Here is an 18,470-nt window from a genome sequence, read left to right on the forward strand (position 1 = left end):
TCCCCGCCGCATTGAAGCCTGCATTGCTGCCCATGGTGACTTGACAAAATACTAACTGTTCACTGTCTTTCAATCTGGAGTTATGTTCTGCTAATATTCACATTTAATACGTGAGTAATGAGTGAAAAAAAATTACAATCTTTAAATTCTCAATAATTTCTGGTTGTACTGTATTTAAGATTTGTATGTCACCTACATATGTGTAAATAACTACGGTAGACAAACGATTGGCTGATGTGCCGAAGAACATCCAACGTCATTAGGGTACGATAACACGAAATTAATTAAGCGTAAGCTTGATTCGACAAGCAGTTGCAGCGAAATGTGTTGTATATCTAACTCGAGTTTCAAAGGGGTGATTATAAAACATATTTCTTTTCATTCCTTTCGTTGCAAACTATCCTAACTAAGAAACGAGGAACGAACAGCGTCAACACTCTTGTTTTTCAGCTGAGGGAAGACGATGCACTCCGGAATTATTGGTCACTTGTTATATAGTTTACGAACGTAAGTACGATACAATTTGACCGACTCTTGGGGAAGCACACATACAACCATTTGAATATACAGCTATGCTATATGTCTATATATCGAGGCGAAAACTGAATTTGGAAGCATATGAGGGTGACGTTTCACCTGTAAAATTTATTGCAGTTTAGCCAACAGGTAGCAAACTATGGACGATCATACGATCAGGTATAAGATAGTTTGGAATATCCATGAAACCCATTCAGTCGCGTCTTATGTCAAGCAATGCTGAATGTGTGTTCATTCTTATTTCAGGGGAACTGGTTCGCGATCCGGACGTTATCGAACAATGTGCATGTTTCTCGCCCTGTGAGTTTAATCAGTATAAGACTCAGGTATCCAAAGCTGTGGTACCTTCTGCCGTTTGGGCGCCATTTCTGTTTCCAAACAACCGCACGAAAGCAGAAACAGTAACACTGCTGAGGTATGACTCTACTCAATCACATGTACATGATGAGCGTTCTGGAACTCTGAGAGTGCCACTATGGCTGTCTTTCTTCAAAAGGCCCAGGCAGTAAAGGTGTACATACTGTACACTTGAGACAACAACGGTATAACATTAAGGCGAGAAAATGTCCCGCCTGGACAAGGCTCCTGTACACATATCCGTCAAAACAATGACTACAATCCACGAGTGTGGCGGTGAACCCCTTTAGCACCCACTGTATTCCCATAATGTGGCTCTGCTGTCATCTGATCCAAAACAAGAACCCTTCTCCAGTCGGATTACAGAGCTCATGCCTCTGACACCGTTGTTGATGAAGAAGAGGATTGTGAAAAACATCAATGGGAGGGACTTGACTGGAGACTGAAAGGTTTTTATCACAATCCTCTTCCTCATCACACTTTGTAAGATAGCCATAATGGCACTCTCAGAAGACGGAGCAAATAACCTCTCCAGCTATTGGGAAAGTATTTTCCTTCCTTTGTGGTGTTGATGTTAAATGCGTCCACTATTTTTTTAACCCAGTCCCGTCTTATATTACTGAATACATTTTGGTGTGTGGATATTTCACATTTACATCCACTGGCATATACTCACTCCAATGAGAGGCTCCGAATTTATCGGGGGTCATATGACCTTAATATGCCCGACTCCAATATGCAGCATCTAGTGATTGTTTCATACTTGTCTCAGTTTCTCTTGGAGAACATAACCCTGGTACACAGCCAGAGGGACGGACAACCAACCATCAGAAGCAGCATAAAAAATCACAAATGTCTCACAGAAGTTTAGGTACTGACATCCTCAAATAATCAAATATTGCTTGTATTATAAGTGTTCATTAACAAATTAAATTTACATGTATTAGTATATTTATGTATAGTAATATTGCGGTAGATTTTGTATCCTTAATCAGAGTAGTAAGATTACTATCGTGGATGTATTGCTCTGTATTTGAAACAGATATTAAAAGTACTTACCGTAAACAGAGGATTTGGCCGACTATATTAAAGATGAGGTCTGAATGTACATATATCTTAATTTTGTGTGATACGGCATTATAAAATGACTGTGTACAAGTTATCTTTTATGACAAAACTACATCACTAAAACCACAATGATTTAGTAAAATTCTAACTTTCTTTACCCAATTTGATTTTCCGTTAGTGTCAAACACATCATGTCATAACATTTCTTAGGAAGTCTTGATACAGACATATCCAAACGTTTTACCCCGTATTTGCACTTTCATCTGTGCTTCTAGTTAAAGTGGAAAGCGACCACATTCACCATAAATAACATTCAACAAATCATTAAAGGTCTCCGCTGAAATGTTACTTAACGGAACAGGTACACATGGAGGGGTATAAGTGAAGGTAAGTCTAACGATAGAAGGTATGAACTATGTTTGTCTGAAAGAGTGGTTAGAAAATCGATATCGGTATACAGAAATAGTTTTTTACCCTCCTTTATCTGACTGCCGTGACATGCACGTTTATTTCGGCAGACAAAATACTCTGGAGCTCAGGATTTTCTATGAAGACTTGATCGTTGAGAAGTTTGAACAGCTCCCTCAGTACTCCGTTACAGATCTTCTGGGTGAGTAGGCGTTGTATTGCTCACTCCACAATCCAATATCCCATCTGCCTAGCGGCAAAAGCAGACAACGTGAGCATACGTTTGCTAATTCAAAGTGTTATTAGTGACACTTAGAAAAGAAAATACAGAAATTTAATAATAAAACCGAAGATTTCTGTAATGTATGCCCAAAATAGAAATTTGAACTCTGTGAAACCTGAAGAAACTACTTATACTACTTACATATTTGTTACCACAACTAATGTTTTCTGTCAGATATACATGGACTTAGTTCAATGTTTATTTAGGGTTTTTTATAACATTTGGCAGACCGCCGCCTTATAGGTGGAATATTGCTAAGTGCTGCGTAAAACTAAACTCACTCACTCATTCTAACATTTGGCAACCACTTGGTTTACGAACTTTACCCTTTCTTCATTGAATCAGCGGGCATTGGAGGACATATGGGACTGTTTCTTGGAGCCAGCATTCTGACACTGACAGAGTTGGGGGAGTTTGTGCTTCTCACCATTGCAAATTGCTTCAAGAAGAAGAGTCTACAGAAAGATGAAGTGGTTACACTGAAGGAATATTGAGAAAGCAGAGTGTGGTGCAAGCACCTGCAGCTATACAACTACTGCAATACTCACATCATCAAAATAACATGACTACATATACCTTTCATAAATATCAAACTGGATTATAATTAGGAGATAAACATACTGTGTTGGAAAATCAGAAGTATATAATTAAATAATAAATAGCTATAAATTTGATTGAAAACCAAACACGTTGCGCGAAGTTTCAATAATTTTCTTTAGAGCTATTATTATTTCGTTATGCGAAGTGAAGACGTTTATAAAGACAACTACCACAGTCTACCTAGTGTAGGTTCTACATTTTCCTATGAAAGGGAGGCCTCGGGGTCTGATGGTAATCCATTCCCGACCGCTTGTAGTGTTACAGGTTGGAACTACAGTCTGTTTATCACAAAATGAGAACGATGAATTAACTTAAGTAACTCAAAATGGGGAATACTTTACAGTGATTGTTATAAAAGGAACAACAGATATAGTTTGGTACAGGGTATTCATACCGGACGGATTTTCTGGACGGATTTTTTAAACAATGAAAGTTTTCGAAAAATGTAGTTTCCTAATAAATGGCACGACACAGAAGGTTTCAGGTGGTTTAGCTGTGATGTGCTACCATTCAACTTAGGTGCTGCTATTCACTGTGGAGCATGACAGGAACCAATTTACAGGATTCGAAAACCAGATTCACCAGTTTTGTCTTTTTTTAGCAGTACCAGAGGTATGCTCAAGATACACCTGCAGATTCTCATTATACTTTTTGCAATTTGCAAGCCTGTTGTGATAAGATAATACTTGATAGCTATTTGTAACGACAAGCATGTAAATAAATCTGTCTATCACGTACTAACTTGCTCGTAGATGTAAACGCTTTTTACTCAAAGCTTCAGGAACTCTTTGACGAAGTCACATTTGACGGACATTACATTGGTGTGTTTTGCATTTTGATATTTGATACATAACTGCTTGCGAATGTTGGTGATTCTAAATGCTTTTCAGTCAATATATTTCACGCCATTATGTGGAGAAGAGAATGGTTTTTGTAACAAGTATGTTTTGTGTTTTCAACGTTTGCGTGGTGTCTTTATCTGTAGATGTTATTTGTCATAATGGGCTCAACTGAAGCTAAACAAATATAGCATGGACATTTTGGGATGTTTTTCATAAAGGGTGTGCTCAGTCATCACTGCAAAAATATCCACCAAAATATTCCCTGAATTAAAGTAAAGAGAGAAATAGTTCCCAGCTACAAAAAAGATTGACAAATAATACTAGGAAATATAAAATGCATTGCCATAAATATTTTCATGAAGCTATAGGGTTAAAATAATAAATTCAATTTATCATAAAATAATTAATATGTGTGGAGATGTCTTGACGAAAAAATAAAACAGTCTGCGTCTGACAACGTATTTGTATTTGTCTGCTTATGTCAACATGCTCTATTGAATCCTATGGATGGACGCCAAGTGGTTAAGGTGTTCACCACAGGCCGAAGACAGGTTCTGTTCCATACAGTGTTCCAAAGAGATTATAGAATACGAACAAACCATGATATGGTGAGCTTATTGCTACATATGCCTCACTCACATTCATACAGTTTGTTTTGGTGAGGCACGTGTCGATTTAACGTCTTACTTAAGAATATTTCGCTCATATGACGAGCGAATGCGTGTGTATGTGTGACTGTTTGTACTAGCCCAGACTTAAGCTGGTTTTATAATGTCGGCTCAGTGAGATACCATGCCGCAGTTAAGTATGAATACCACACTCAGACACATTATACTGATTCCAAGTCGAACAGTCCTTGTTTTACCCATTAATGCCGAGCAGGGATCAACAAGTACATATTTTTAACATCTTTTGGTATGACGCGGCCGGGAATCGAACCCGCAACCGTCCGCTCTCCGGGCGGACGCTCTAACCTCTACACCACGGAGACGGTGCTCTGCAATGGAGGGCTATCTAGATGTATTGTTGCAAGAGGACCTCTGCATTTCTACAACCGGACATTCCATAGATAAACAGTGTAGGAAATGTTTATCTCACCCTGTTACCCATCAAAAACACGTTATCCAAGCTACCTATTGCCAGTGATCTTTCAAACGTGTCACCATCCTCCTCACTTTAACAATACGGGGTTTAAAACAAGGACGGTTTAAACCAATATTATCGTAGCATTATAAGTTAAAGCCACGGTCTCACTTGTAAGATCAGAGTCTTATCCAAATTCACACATGTACACATTGAATAACTTTGATATCGATTGCGAGCCCGTTTTGCAAAGTATTTAATTGTTGTAGATTCGCCTCCTTATAAATGAAGTTTCGTAAAATGTCTGGCTATACAGATACACAATTGTTATGAGAATGGATAAACTCCCAGATACGGCTATTTAAAGTTGATGGTGTGAAAACATTATAGTTTGGCATGAAATGCTTGTGGACCCGGTTTTTTGTAAATATCTCTTCATCCAATGACCCCAATCGATCTCAAACTGTGCAAGTGGATGTTTTGTCAGACAAAGAATCTGTCTATGTAACTGTCAACAAAATAAACAGCAGAACGCAGACGGCTTGCAGAGGGAGGGAGCAAATGACCTGTAACAGCGGCAGTGTTGGGTCATAAAGGTCAACGTTCGTCAATGTAGGTCAGCTATGCTGATGACCCTGATGTCAAAAGAATCTAACTTTGGATGCCTACCTTTTTGTACAAGGTTTTGTTTATTGGTTGTTGGTTTGTTTTTCTCAATTTTTAGCACGATGTTCTTTTTCATGCCAAGAGCAAATGTTGTACGTTTCATGTAATCCGACACCTTATCAATCGGTTTGCTACGTTTGCTCTATTTTTAAAAAAAAATCAACACATTTCTAATTAAACGTTTAGCATCATCTGAATAAGCTTTCATGATGACAGCTAGAAGTAGTCAATGTGAATGATCCAAACGGTCTATCACTGTGCAGTGCACAGGTAACTATCATGAACTGCACGTGCATTTACCTTTATGACCCAACACTGCCGCTGTTACAGGTCATTGGCTCCCTCCCTCTGCAAGCCGTCTGCGTTCTGCTGTTTATTTTGTTACATAGACAGATTCTTTAATACCAATGCATAAAATCGTTGATTTACAATGTGACTAGGTTGTCTGACAAAACACCCACTTGCACAGTTTGAGATCGATTGGGTCATTGGATGAAGAGATATTTACAAAAAACCGGGTCCACATGCATTTCATGCCAGACTATAGTTGTTTAGTTGTTGAGTGCACGTCAACATGGTGACATGTCACGGATATAGTACGTGGATCAGCATTTTGGACGGGTCCAACAGATGCCTTCAATAACATTTTTCATGTAGATAACGTCAACTACATGCATTAGATCAGTATTGAGTGGACCAGTGAAGATTCGGTTTAGAGTAACCCATGCTTGTCGTAAGAGGCGGCGGATAAGGTGGTCAGGCTCGCTGACTTAGTTAACACATGTCATCGTATGCAAGCTGGGTAGATCGGTGCTCATGCTGTTGATCACTAAATTGTCTGGTCCAGACTCGATTATTTACAGACCGCCGCGATATAGCTGGGATATTGCTGAGTGCGGCGTAAAACAAGAACCAACCAGTATTGAGCTTGTTGTCAGGAAGAAAACAATAGAAGACAGCTTATGTATTTAATTTTAGGCTACATGTGTGTTTTATTTCAGTTACAAGTCGTCGTTTCACATTTGCCAAATTTAGAAGATGGGAAGGATTATCAGTCGCGAATATATTTGTTCAGTTTGATTTCATTTAGTTGTTCCTCTGAATGAACTTTCTTATCCGTGGCTGTTTCCGTAGTGTTTGATTTCCCTGAAGACTCCACTGTTGTGTCCGCCAGCGGAAGGCCCATAGTCTCGGGGCTCAACAGCGACAGTATGGAGCAGACGAACATCAAGGATCCCACAATGACAAACGGGAGCAGAAGATCATCACCTCCCTGCAAAAGACAGCTGCTCGTATTTAATCTTCACTGAAGATGAAGTGTTGCCATTTATCAGGGATAGACAAAGAAGCAGAAAAGAATAACAAAATTGTTATTCTGATTACTATTGAAATATTGACAAACTCTCTGTGGAGAAACACAACATGCTGTTGAGGAAGCTCTCCCGGGTAATACATGTGCAAAACATATGAAGACTTCCCTGTATTGAAATGTGATGACAAAACATGAAAGTAGATACAGTCCTTGTTTTTTCAAAGCGCATATAAGATTTATGTAGAAACGTGGAGAGGAACTATGAAATATGACACATGACTCACCACAGCGAATGCATAGGGCGACACAATGCCACCAACACGAGCAGCAGTGTTGGCCGCGCCATAGCCCAAGTTTCTGGAAAGTTTAATTACAAGTAAGACAGCATCAGTAAATGTTCAAGCAAAAATAGAACAAACCAACGATGAAATAGTGACTACTACCATCATTGTCTTAACTGCTATCACCGCTGCTTTTATCTTGCATTGCTGCTGTAATTCAACCACCACTCTAGTTTCTACTGTCGTTATAATTGTATTGATTCGTAAAATCTATTGTAGAATATACACGTTAATATTTTCCATTTCTTTGATGTTTGTTGTTTTCAAGCCTCATTTTTGTACGTTCAGATTTCTAGATTAACTTTGGAAATGGACAGGTAGCAGGTAAAGCCTGAAACATGAATGTTGTGCCTTTATTTATATTTATCCTTCCATCATGGTGCAGCTGGCTATCGTTACCTGATGACTGTCGGGTAGGATTCACTGGTGAACACCAGGAAACACGACCAGGCTGAGGCGACCCCAAGTCTACAGATCAGCGCCAGGGTTACGATAGCAGCACCACGAGTACTTTCAGAGGCTACTGCAGGTAGAATTGAGAGTCCTCGGAACATAAAGTTGAAGCAAACATTGAGATATAATACTGACATGAGATCACTTCTTGTCTTGAAAGTTTCTCTTGCGCGCTGAGAGACCATTTCACTCTCCACTGGAGGCACAGAAGGCCCGACCGTCCTTGCAAATATGGCTGTGCTAAATTAATCAAATGGTAAGGGGGTATAGGGCAGGAATTAAACTAGATAAACTGGATTATCTAATACGTACATGGGGCATTTAATAGATAAACTTTTGACAACGTAACATGTACAACGGATTACATGTTTTATGAACCGGAATAATAAGTCAACCATACATATTGTACAATACATACCAAAACGTGATACAATGGCGACGCCAAAAGCACCACACGTTGCCAGTAGGAAGAAGGAGAATCCTGTCCATCGACGCCCAATCCTAAGGAGATGAGATTTTACAGAGTTCACAGCAGACTGGACATCCTTTACATGTAAATTATATTCACAACATTTGTCACATGAATTGCATGAATAAAACGTTATTTACTACGTAAATACTTTCTTGGTATCTCAAGCCTCATGCCCAAGGTGACTTGCTTTCAGTCTGGATGAACAATCATTAACCAATAAGTATTACAGTGCATCGAACTTTCTTGATACGCCCTATACAGACACATTTCGTTTTAGCAATATTTGAAGATTCTTTTTGTACTTTGAAGTAATGAATAATATTTTTATACTGGATGCATACAAAGGAGACCAGCATTGAAGCAGCAGTTATAATTACGATAAGTTATATCGGTATCAAATGGACATGGAAACAGTAGTTTTCAGCATTTTGTGAGTGAGTGAGTGAGTTTAGGTTTACGCCGCACTGAGCAATATTCCAGCTATATGGCGGCGGTCTGTAAATAATCGAGTCTGGACCAGACAATCCAGTGGTCAACAGCATGATCATCGATCTGCGCATTTGGGAACCGATGACATGTGTCAACCAAGTCAGCGAGCCTGACCACCCGATCCCGTCAGTCGCCTTTTACGACAAGCATAGTCGCCTTTTGGGGCAAGCATGGGTTGCTGAAGACCTATTCTACCCCGGATCTTCACGGGTCTTCAGCATGTTGTACAACCTGGATATGGAAATAGCAGTTTTCAGCTTTCGTCATAACAACAGTTTTGAGAATCATGGTCTAGAAAGTGATACAAATCCTCGCCATTCCAACTAAAATGTCATTCACTAGATTTTGTACAATCATGCACATCTAGGCTGTGGTTTCCATTAGTATGGTGAATTATTCCTCAAATAAGTAATATTTTCGTAAATGTGTACACCTGCTCTTCTTGCTATATGTTGCACATATATGTATTAGACCGTGCCAATATACACTATTTGATACAAGTTAAGGAATATTGTTTTCGTCTTTTTATAGTATGGCATTTTAGCTGTCATGGCAGGTAGGTATTGCACCACACATCCGTTCACATGTAGATGTTCGGTAACTTATTTTGAGTATGATATGAGGAAGTCCAACCTGTTGTTCATGAAAAATGCCAGAACGTTGCTCGGTACAGACACCATGGACACAAGGAACATGTTGAGGTAGAGGTTTCCGGTCAAGCGCCCTACCCCAAAGGAGATCCCGTAGTATGTGAAAGACATGATCATCCTGTGTCAACAAGGGATGGTTATCGCACTGGATTGTATTGATCAAGTAAACAAAAGAACCATTTCTTAATCATAATAGTATAAATTGATTCAGCATTAGAATGCGTACACATTTTAAAGACCTTTTACAATCTCCCCTATCTTGATGTATGTAAAAATAATGAATATCTGCAGATATTTGCATTGGAGAAAGTCTGTATTGAAGAAATACAGATTCTGACCTAGGCGAGATAATATTTACAAAACAAAATCTTTGAATGACATTTAGAAGTGACACACATAAACCTGACGACGGGGGTGGGGATTATTCAACTTTTGCATTATAAGGAACACGACATTTTGAAGGACATTCTTACTCCTACACAAGGCAAATGGAAGCTACGAGGCAGAGAGCTAAAATGTACATATGAAAATATCTGGAGCCGTCAGTACACGTGGCGTGTATTACAAAGAAGTTACTCCTTCATCGGGTGAATGTAAACTATATATGGCAACGTGGAAGAGTTTGGCAGCTGCGACGTGACTCACCACACAACCTGATGGACCAGCGATACACGACACATACCCCAGCCTCGGTATATGTCCGAATAGTTGTATTTCCGATTGGAATTTCTACCACTCTTTTCCTCTTCTGCCAGTTTCCTCAGAAGAATTGCGGTGTTTGCTGGCTTCTGTGTTCTATTGTACCGAGCCATTTGATCCACCACCTTCTCGGCCTCCGTCAGCTTGCCATGAACTGCAAGCCAACGCAAACTTTCTGGCACAAATCTACAAGCAATGCAAGCAGGTTATTTCAAATGCATTGCAATTTACTAAAGTATTCATGTTGTAATGTGTTACACTTCTTCATCATGTGTTGGTTTTAAACCTGGTTATACATTCACCCAACTATCCACACGATTTCCTATTTTGGTAAACTTAAACAAAACTTTTAGAAATAGGACAATATTTTGTAAGGCTGTTCGTTATGAATCTTTAGACCCTTGGTTTCTCGTATGAAACAAAGTACATTTACATGTATCCAAGGAAGAATGGGATGTGCAGGGCTGCCAAGATGATGTGCAGATCTGACCAGTTTGGCCGCAGCCAACACGTCAAGGCCAGCAGGGCGGACCCACCAGCCCAGAAAGGAATGGAGATGGTGACCGGGCGCCACCGTAAGCCTACAAACTCCATGGGGTAAGGGAAGCTAACCACCAACACCGCACCGACCATCAATCCAATGCAAAATCTGTAAAGACATAATCACACCTTCATTACATACAGCCACACAGGACCATAGTGTTCTTCTATCCGAATACACTAAATATTCATATCAATGGAACACTGAGATGTGAAGATTAGAAAATATCGGTAGATTTTAATGGGTTTTTCTTTCTGTCAAACACTTTGTATAATTATTCCAACACCACGTCCCACATCTTTCAAAGATAAACATCGTCAAACAAAATTACTAAGCAGTTAGGGACTGCGTTTTATTTAGTGACAGTTACGAATAATGTCCTGTTGTCTTTACATAGGTACAACTGATCTTCAGAATCTTCAGTGACGAATAGTTGATATTTCTATGACAAGCGAGACAATAAAGTTTCATTTACACTTCAAGTTTCATTTCATTTAAACTGACTGACTGGATGAATCATCTTCGAATCAAAATGGTCCTACAGCATGAACGAATATACATTTACTTCTCATGAGCATGATAATCATTTCAGAAGAATTGGTCTGATTGTCGTAAGCAGCGACTAACGTGATCAGGTTGTCAGGCTCGCTGACTTGGTTGACACATGTCATCGGTTCCCAATTGCACAGATCGATGGTCATGTCGTTGATCACTGGATTGTCTGGTCCAGACTCGATTATTTACAGACCGCCGCCATATAGCTGGAATACTGCTGAGTGCAGAGATAAACAACAAACAAACAAACAAAACTAAACATGTCAGTTAGATGCATCTGTTATCACCTCAGTACGATGAACATCTCCCACGACACTGAAAACGCTGCCACCAAGTTGAATCCTCCATGCAGGAACAGTGAGACGTACAATGTCTTCTTTCTCCCGATCACATCAGCAGACTGGCCACTGAGGAACGCCCCAATCAGCACCCCTGTCATCTGTATTGCAGTAATTAATGGCTTGATGCCCTTCATGTCACACAGCAGGTTCCACTGGGGAGAAAACAGAACGTAAACTTGATTGCTCATATACAACAAAGACCTGTTCTCACATAAAACCACACGAGGTTGGTAAGTCTGGATTCCGTTTCCCATGTGTTCCCGCCATGACATTGCCAAATATTCTGTAGGTGGCGCAAAACACAATTCACTCACTCGAATGGGTCGGGTTCTTACTTTCCCCAAATGCCGATCAATGTTTTCTTCACGTTTTACTTGAGTATTTGGAGGGAATGTTCGGTAGCATCTACATTATACCAGTAATACAACAACCCCTTTTTTTATTCATCTTTTTGTAGGTACAAAAACATGACATCAAATCACAACCAAATATAAACCATGCGCTTGTATACAGAGTTTGGCGGTATCGCACATTCACAAGCATATCATAACACATGACATTGTAGAAAAAAGGATCAGTTGTACATTAGTATCAATCAAACAGTTGATGGCAATCAGACCAGAATCCAACAAATTTGATAAAGTTACAAGAAGAGGTGGCATGTGTTCTCTCGATATTGTAAATTTTACTTATTTCCTTTCTCATCATATCGAAACTTGGTGTACAAGTATATGTTCGTATTTTAAAAAGGGTAAATTTAACAACTGTTATCAGGAGATTAAGGACATCGTTCCTTTTTTCAGAGAATCCAAATATGATTTTCATCTTTATCGATATTCAATGTGATATCTGTTTTTTGTTTTTATCCAATTGGAAAATTGGTTCCATATGTTTCTAGATTTTGGACAGTCGTAAAATAGATGAATTCCGCTTTCTGGTGCATTTTTACAATATGAGCATAACTTATTTTCTACATATCCCATCTTAAACAAAAGTAGGTTTGTTGGTAAGATTCTATGCACTAAAGAACATTGGAACCATCTTAAGTCTGAATTTATGTGAGCTCGATATATAATCTTTTGATAGGATTTCATTCTCTTTCACTTATATCTGTTTCAAGTTAATCTTCCCATTTCTTTTTATATTTATATATAGCAGTCTAAAATTGGAATAAGTATATCGTAATATATCTTACAACCTTTCTTATTTCTAAAGATGTCTTGAATGTGATAAGGAATGAATGGTAATTCAAGTTTTTCTCCAAATGGTATGTTGTATGTTTTGAAATATTGTTTAACTGCTCTTACTAGGCTTGCATATTCTAAGAAGTTCGTTTCTAAATGATTTCTAGTTTGCTCATGAAACTTTTGATATGTAGACATTGTTCCATCAGTGTCTATCAAGTCATTTACAAAAAAACATGCCTATTTTAGCGTAGTGTGGGTACTCCAATGGTTTTTTATCCAGGATAATTTGTTCAACGACAACCCGCCATGCAGTTAGAATATTGATGTGTTAACAAACACGCCAGCTAATTTAAATCTCTCTGTAGTCTGGTACACAACATACCTGCGTTTTAATTTGATGCCATGACAACATGAATGTATCACTAAAAGGGTGAATTACTTATTGTTTTACCACTTACGTGTCATGGTTCACAAATTAATATGTTCCCAACTGGGGTAACATACCTCATTGATGACCGTGTCCTTCTCCTGGCTGTACACAAAAGTACAGGTGGTATGGTTGTCTGGTGCCGGACACTCCTTTAGGCCAGTGTACTCGCTGACATTCGTAGCAACATGACTGTCTGTGCACCACCACTTGTCGGGAGTAACGCCTGCGAACGACATCATCAACATCCCCCATGCTGTGATAGTCTTGGGACCGAGGGCGAAACCAATAATCATAATCTGGAAGCGGGACATTCCCCCAACCGCGTCTATTATCTCGTCACTGTACATCTCGGGATCAACGTTCTGGAAATACAAGGAAGGGAACTTTAACACCCACAGCGCCATTGTTCCGCGAGCCCACCTGAGGCAGTGGCGGGTAGTTGCAGAGTGCACTTTTCACGTGATAGGACAAATCTGTTTCAAGTAAACATGTAATAGAACTTTTACATAATATACTTACCTTGAAATAATAAACAGACATTCTTATCGTTTACAGACACGTATACCACATATACTGAGAGAAATAATTAAAGGATCGCAGGAAAAGGCAAGTGTTCCTTTACTATTTTCCAGTTTTCATCACCACAGCGCTATTCAAAGCTTGTGAGGAAAACTGGAAAATATTGAAGGAACGCTTGAATTTTCCTGTGATCTTTTATTTGTTTCTCTCAGTATATCATGTGTCATAAAATATTTGCACACGTGATGATTTTAGAATCATTAACACAAAAAGAGTGAATCCACCTTTATTCTCAAGGCAATTCCGGATTCCAAGTGGCATGCTCCTAATCTACGTCCAATATTACCCTCGTTCATTTCATCTCACTCTTCCTGTGGGGCTGGGCAAATGTCTTTAGTAGTCGGTGGCTGTAGACCGTGACGTATGCGTCATATGACATCCTTTTTGTATTATTGTGTGCTCTTAGCTTGTCATCGCAAAACAAGAAATCTGAGTGAGTGAGTTTAGTTTTACGCCGCACTCAGCACTATTCGTGATGTGTGGCGGTGGTCTGTAAATAATCGAGACTGGACCAGACATTCCAGTGATCAACAACATGAACACCGATCTAAGAAATTGGGATACGATGACATGTGTCAACCAAGTCAGCGAGCCAACAAGCATCGGTTACTGAAGATCAATCCTAACCCGGTAGACGATAGTACCGCTCAATGACACGTCTGGAAATAACACGTAAATGTGTTTTGCCAGTCACAGTAATCAGATTCCATACCTGATCCACCCCTAAACCGATCGTTCAACACTGTCTAACGTACACGGCATGAAAACGGTCATTCCGTCTACGCCACACGCTGTTGCGCCATTCAAAGTTAAGCTTGATCTATCCGACAATATGACGTTTGCCCAAAGACGATTAGTCCTTGCGTCAGTGTGACATGTCTGAAGGGCGACGTACCTTGTTCGACCTTGCTGGACAGTCTTCTAGTTCGTGTAGAGAAAGAATATTGTGCTGTTACTGTATTTTGCTATATCAAAAGGACATTTGTCGCTGCCGAGATGTCGCTTCCGTGTACAACAATACATACCGAATACACCAAAGCTCCTACTTTACATTCATATCACGTTTCTCCCCTCATAAGCTAACTGTAACATAACCTTGCGATGGCCATTCGTGAAGCCATTAATAATTGTGTAAGTTATTTACCTACCTTCAAGACGTGTAAGTATATTTGCAGTCACTGCGTATTCTCTTCAATGTGTAGACACAATGACTAAAACGGCCATGCCGCATACGTTCACATACACGACCCCTCCATGCAGAGGTGCTGTGACTGATGGTGGTGTAACTGTCAACAACCAGTCACTTTGTGTTCGTCACACGTCTCCGTCTCCGCCTTCCTGGATCATCTTGCACACAAGGAACACAAGAGGGATGCCTCGAAAACTAAAACGCACGTCTCCAGCCCGAAAGTCATGACGATGAACTTTCAGTAAATCCTCATGATGATGATTTGGAGAAAACTACCTTGCGCTTTCTGACAAGACAATTAACAGTAAACTCCGTTAAACAGTATCCCTTTAATTAGTTCGGATTAGCAAAACAGTTTTGCTGAGGACTGCTAGCTCTTTTCATAAACGCACACGTTGAATGGTATTCCAGATGTGCTTGCTTTGTTTGCTTATGAATTAATGATACGAAAGTTGGTGAAGGGCGGAATTAGAAACGGACTGTTTGCAAAGATAACGTATTCCTAACGATAGAGATTATATAGTATCACTTCAATCTAAGAGCCCGAATTTCGTCCTTAAGTAGCCTGTGTATGCATGTGTTAATACGAAGAATTTTAAAGAAAGATGTTTCAAGAACGTTTGTGTTAGTAAAACCAAACACCAAAACACATTTTATACTTTGAACGTGCCACATTCAGTACCGTCTTGCAAATTGTTTGAGTGTCATATAGACTTTAGATTTGAACACTTTCAATCAAGGTCGATTTGAGATTTGTGGATCTGATAGATCATATATTCTGCTTGTCATATATTTGTGATTACTTGACTTGGACATTCATGAAGCGAAGAGTGGAACGAGCAAAGGCCTGCGGGCTAGCGGGAAACTGGTTCGTGTTCCGTAGTCTGTGATTAGTGGACAGAGGAAGAGGTATAAACAAACCCATACTGTTGACGATACACCCCGTTCAAGACTATAGGATCCTGGCTCTTGGACATGGAAATCACTGTACATCAAACTGCTGGAAACTGGAGTACGAGTTATGGGTCCGACTATAAGAAACTCATCTCATCTCCATGCGCGATGACTATGTGTTGTGCGGCCACTACAAATCTTCCAACTGACAGCAGACGTCAATCTTGTACATGACGTGGGTAACTGTCGTTGCACATACGTATCATGGTTTCAATCGCGTTACACTTTGCACTTCATCCATAGTCATGGTTTTATTTAGCGACATTAAACAAACGTGAAGCCAGTGTCATCCTCTTGACAGATTGGGCCGTTGATCGGTTATGGTGTGGGGTGGCATCACAATATGAGTGACAGGCAAGACGTTGCTTTCGTGTAAGCCCGATAGGTTGCAAAGCTTTATATTTAGACAGTATTGAGGGCTTGTCCAACCTTTTTAGCAACAATCATGTGTAAGCCCGGGCTTTTCTTTATAATAGTTGCTACGCCCCTAACTGACCCAACCCAACTCCATGTTTTGAAGAGTCACTGGACAGCACTGTCTAGAAAACATACTATCACCCTTTGTTGCCCCGTTTACAGGCTGGTCGGTCGGCGTTCTGTCTGTCTTTCGGGACGACATATGTTGTCATTGCTCAACCCCTGCATGACATCACCATGGAACGCCATGAGACAATTGTGCATCGCTCAACTGACCTGGTCCATGAAACTATGGTGATTGTAATTCCCCAAATTAGGTACCTGTTGAGTGTTAGTTTAACGTGTGTAGTACGGCTCTCGAAAACACCCTGCATAGGAATCCCATATCTAAGACCAGCTATATACAGTGTAGTCCTCGCCACTTGAAACTGAATCAGGAAATACTTATTAAACACGCGATTATGAATTTAAGAAGATGACTGCATATACTGTTAATGCTACTGAAAAAGGGCCGTTCCGATGTTACGGAATATTACTCAGAAAGATGAAATTTGCAAAGTGTTAATTTGAGTAAATATCCATTTTGCAAAAGAGATAAACATCACCAGTTCGTAGGATACAGAGAAAGAGCAAAACCAACAGACCTGGACCCAAGCTCCCTGGACACGATCACCGTCGGAGTCTGCAATGCATGTGATGGCACATTTGCTTTTCAAAATGGTTATATGCTCCATAACAAAGATGAACCTATCCCGTTTGAATTTAGTATACATATCACGTCTGTGACCTCCATACTGGCTGCCCTGGTATCACAAACAAATAAACCGGATATTGTTCAAATATGTTACACTGTCTGAGATGTTCGGTTGATGTTCCCGCACGTACGTCCCTGTGGTTTAGTTATGCGCACTCCTCCTTGTTTCATTCATCCGTATCACCCACTTGAACATGGTACTGTATATACACGGTCAACATCTCTGTTGAACGATGTCTTTTGGACGCAGGTGTGAGACTCTGAAGATATATCATGTTTTATATCGTGTAAACATATGTGTGTATCAACTGGATCCTCACCATTTCTCTGTTACCAGAATTTCAAAATCACAGTTTCTGAGAGGATTCTGAAATATTCAAGTCACTGCTTTCGGAAAACAACTTTGGACATTTTATGGCATAGCGTATTTCACGGATAAATGTTGATTTTTTAAGTTTATTTAGTCACAACACTTTCTGGTTATCATTTAACTTATTATATAAGCTAGTTAAATTATACCCTAAGTACTCACTTATTCCTACATGTATTACGCCACAGGTCAGGACTGTTTATGTGCTGCAGTGGTTTGAGTGAGCCCCAACTGCAGCCTCAACGTTAGAGATGGTACTTGCATTGTTGTTACCCTGGCTGGCCCGAGGCACACCGGTGATAAATTATGGTATAAAGTTGGATAGTGTTGAATATAAATGCTAAACGCATGGTATGTCATTTGACACAAAAAATCAGCGTTAGTTCGAACTACTACAGGCAGCCGAAAACACACACACACAAAGACGCACGCACACAAACACACACGCACGCGCACACACACGTCGCTATGAGAGTGAGATAATCTTAAATGCAACGTTACACTCCATTTCTATGCCTTAACCTGTTGACCCATCAGACGCTTTACCCCGTGTATACATTTGTATGGATGTGTTTTAGTTGTTAACCATATGCTTTCATCACTGGTTGGGATATCGGACAGAGCTTATTTTCATCAGTAGCAGTAAGGACCTGTCAATCCAAGCTTAAACGTGTCAGTTCAGTGTAGGTCGTTAGCAGGTTTGTGTGTTCAACTTCTTGCTTGTTAAATGCCACAAACATATTTGAGCAATATGACGACCGCCTGCAAATAGCTGAGTTCTAACGAGCCAAAACACTGTTTAAATGTCCGAGAAACGACGACACGGACTATGTCACATATTCACAGTGGTTCGGCAGGGGTACACTCAGCTCATACCACGGATGGATCCCAAC

The 18,470-nt window shown here is 39.9% G+C and overlaps 1 protein-coding gene across 2 annotated transcripts; it reads right to left on the reverse strand.

Annotated features, from left to right (window-relative positions):
• Positions 1–6,798: 6,798 nt before the first annotated feature.
• Positions 6,799–17,202, reverse strand: LOC124282183 (solute carrier family 22 member 5-like). Of its 2 annotated transcripts, none has more exons than XM_046718149.1 (10): positions 17,098–17,202; positions 13,389–13,676; positions 11,644–11,849; positions 10,694–10,909; positions 10,207–10,446; positions 9,545–9,679; positions 8,369–8,451; positions 7,897–8,020; positions 7,441–7,513; positions 6,799–7,117 (listed from the first exon to the last, which is right to left on the reverse strand). In XM_046718149.1, the coding sequence occupies exons 1-10, from the start codon at positions 17,185–17,187 to the stop codon at positions 6,896–6,898; spliced, it is 1,677 nt and encodes a 558-aa protein (XP_046574105.1). In that variant the 5' UTR covers positions 17,188–17,202; the 3' UTR covers positions 6,799–6,895. The 2 variants fall into 2 exon arrangements, with proteins under 2 accessions (XP_046574105.1, XP_046574106.1); XM_046718150.1 differs by lacking the exon at positions 17,098–17,202 and adding an exon at positions 14,118–14,274.
• Between the last annotated feature and the right edge of the window lie 1,268 nt (positions 17,203–18,470).

This window comes from Haliotis rubra, unplaced genomic scaffold (assembly GCF_003918875.1).
Source record: "Haliotis rubra isolate DU_JTF1 unplaced genomic scaffold, ASM391887v1 Scf294, whole genome shotgun sequence".
NCBI classification, from domain to species: domain Eukaryota; kingdom Metazoa; phylum Mollusca; class Gastropoda; order Lepetellida; family Haliotidae; genus Haliotis; species Haliotis rubra.

Coding starts and splice junctions, on each gene's coding strand:
- LOC124282183 (XM_046718149.1), bottom strand. CDS start 17,187: ATGGAGCATATAACCATTTTGAAAAGCAAATGTGCCATCACATGCATT. Junction 11,850..13,388: donor AGGACACGGTCATCAATGAG/GTATGTTACCCC, acceptor TTTTCTCCCCAG/TGGAACCTGCTGTGTGACAT. Junction 7,118..7,440: donor CGCCCTATGCATTCGCTGTG/GTGAGTCATGTG, acceptor TGTCTTTTGCAG/GGAGGTGATGATCTTCTGCT.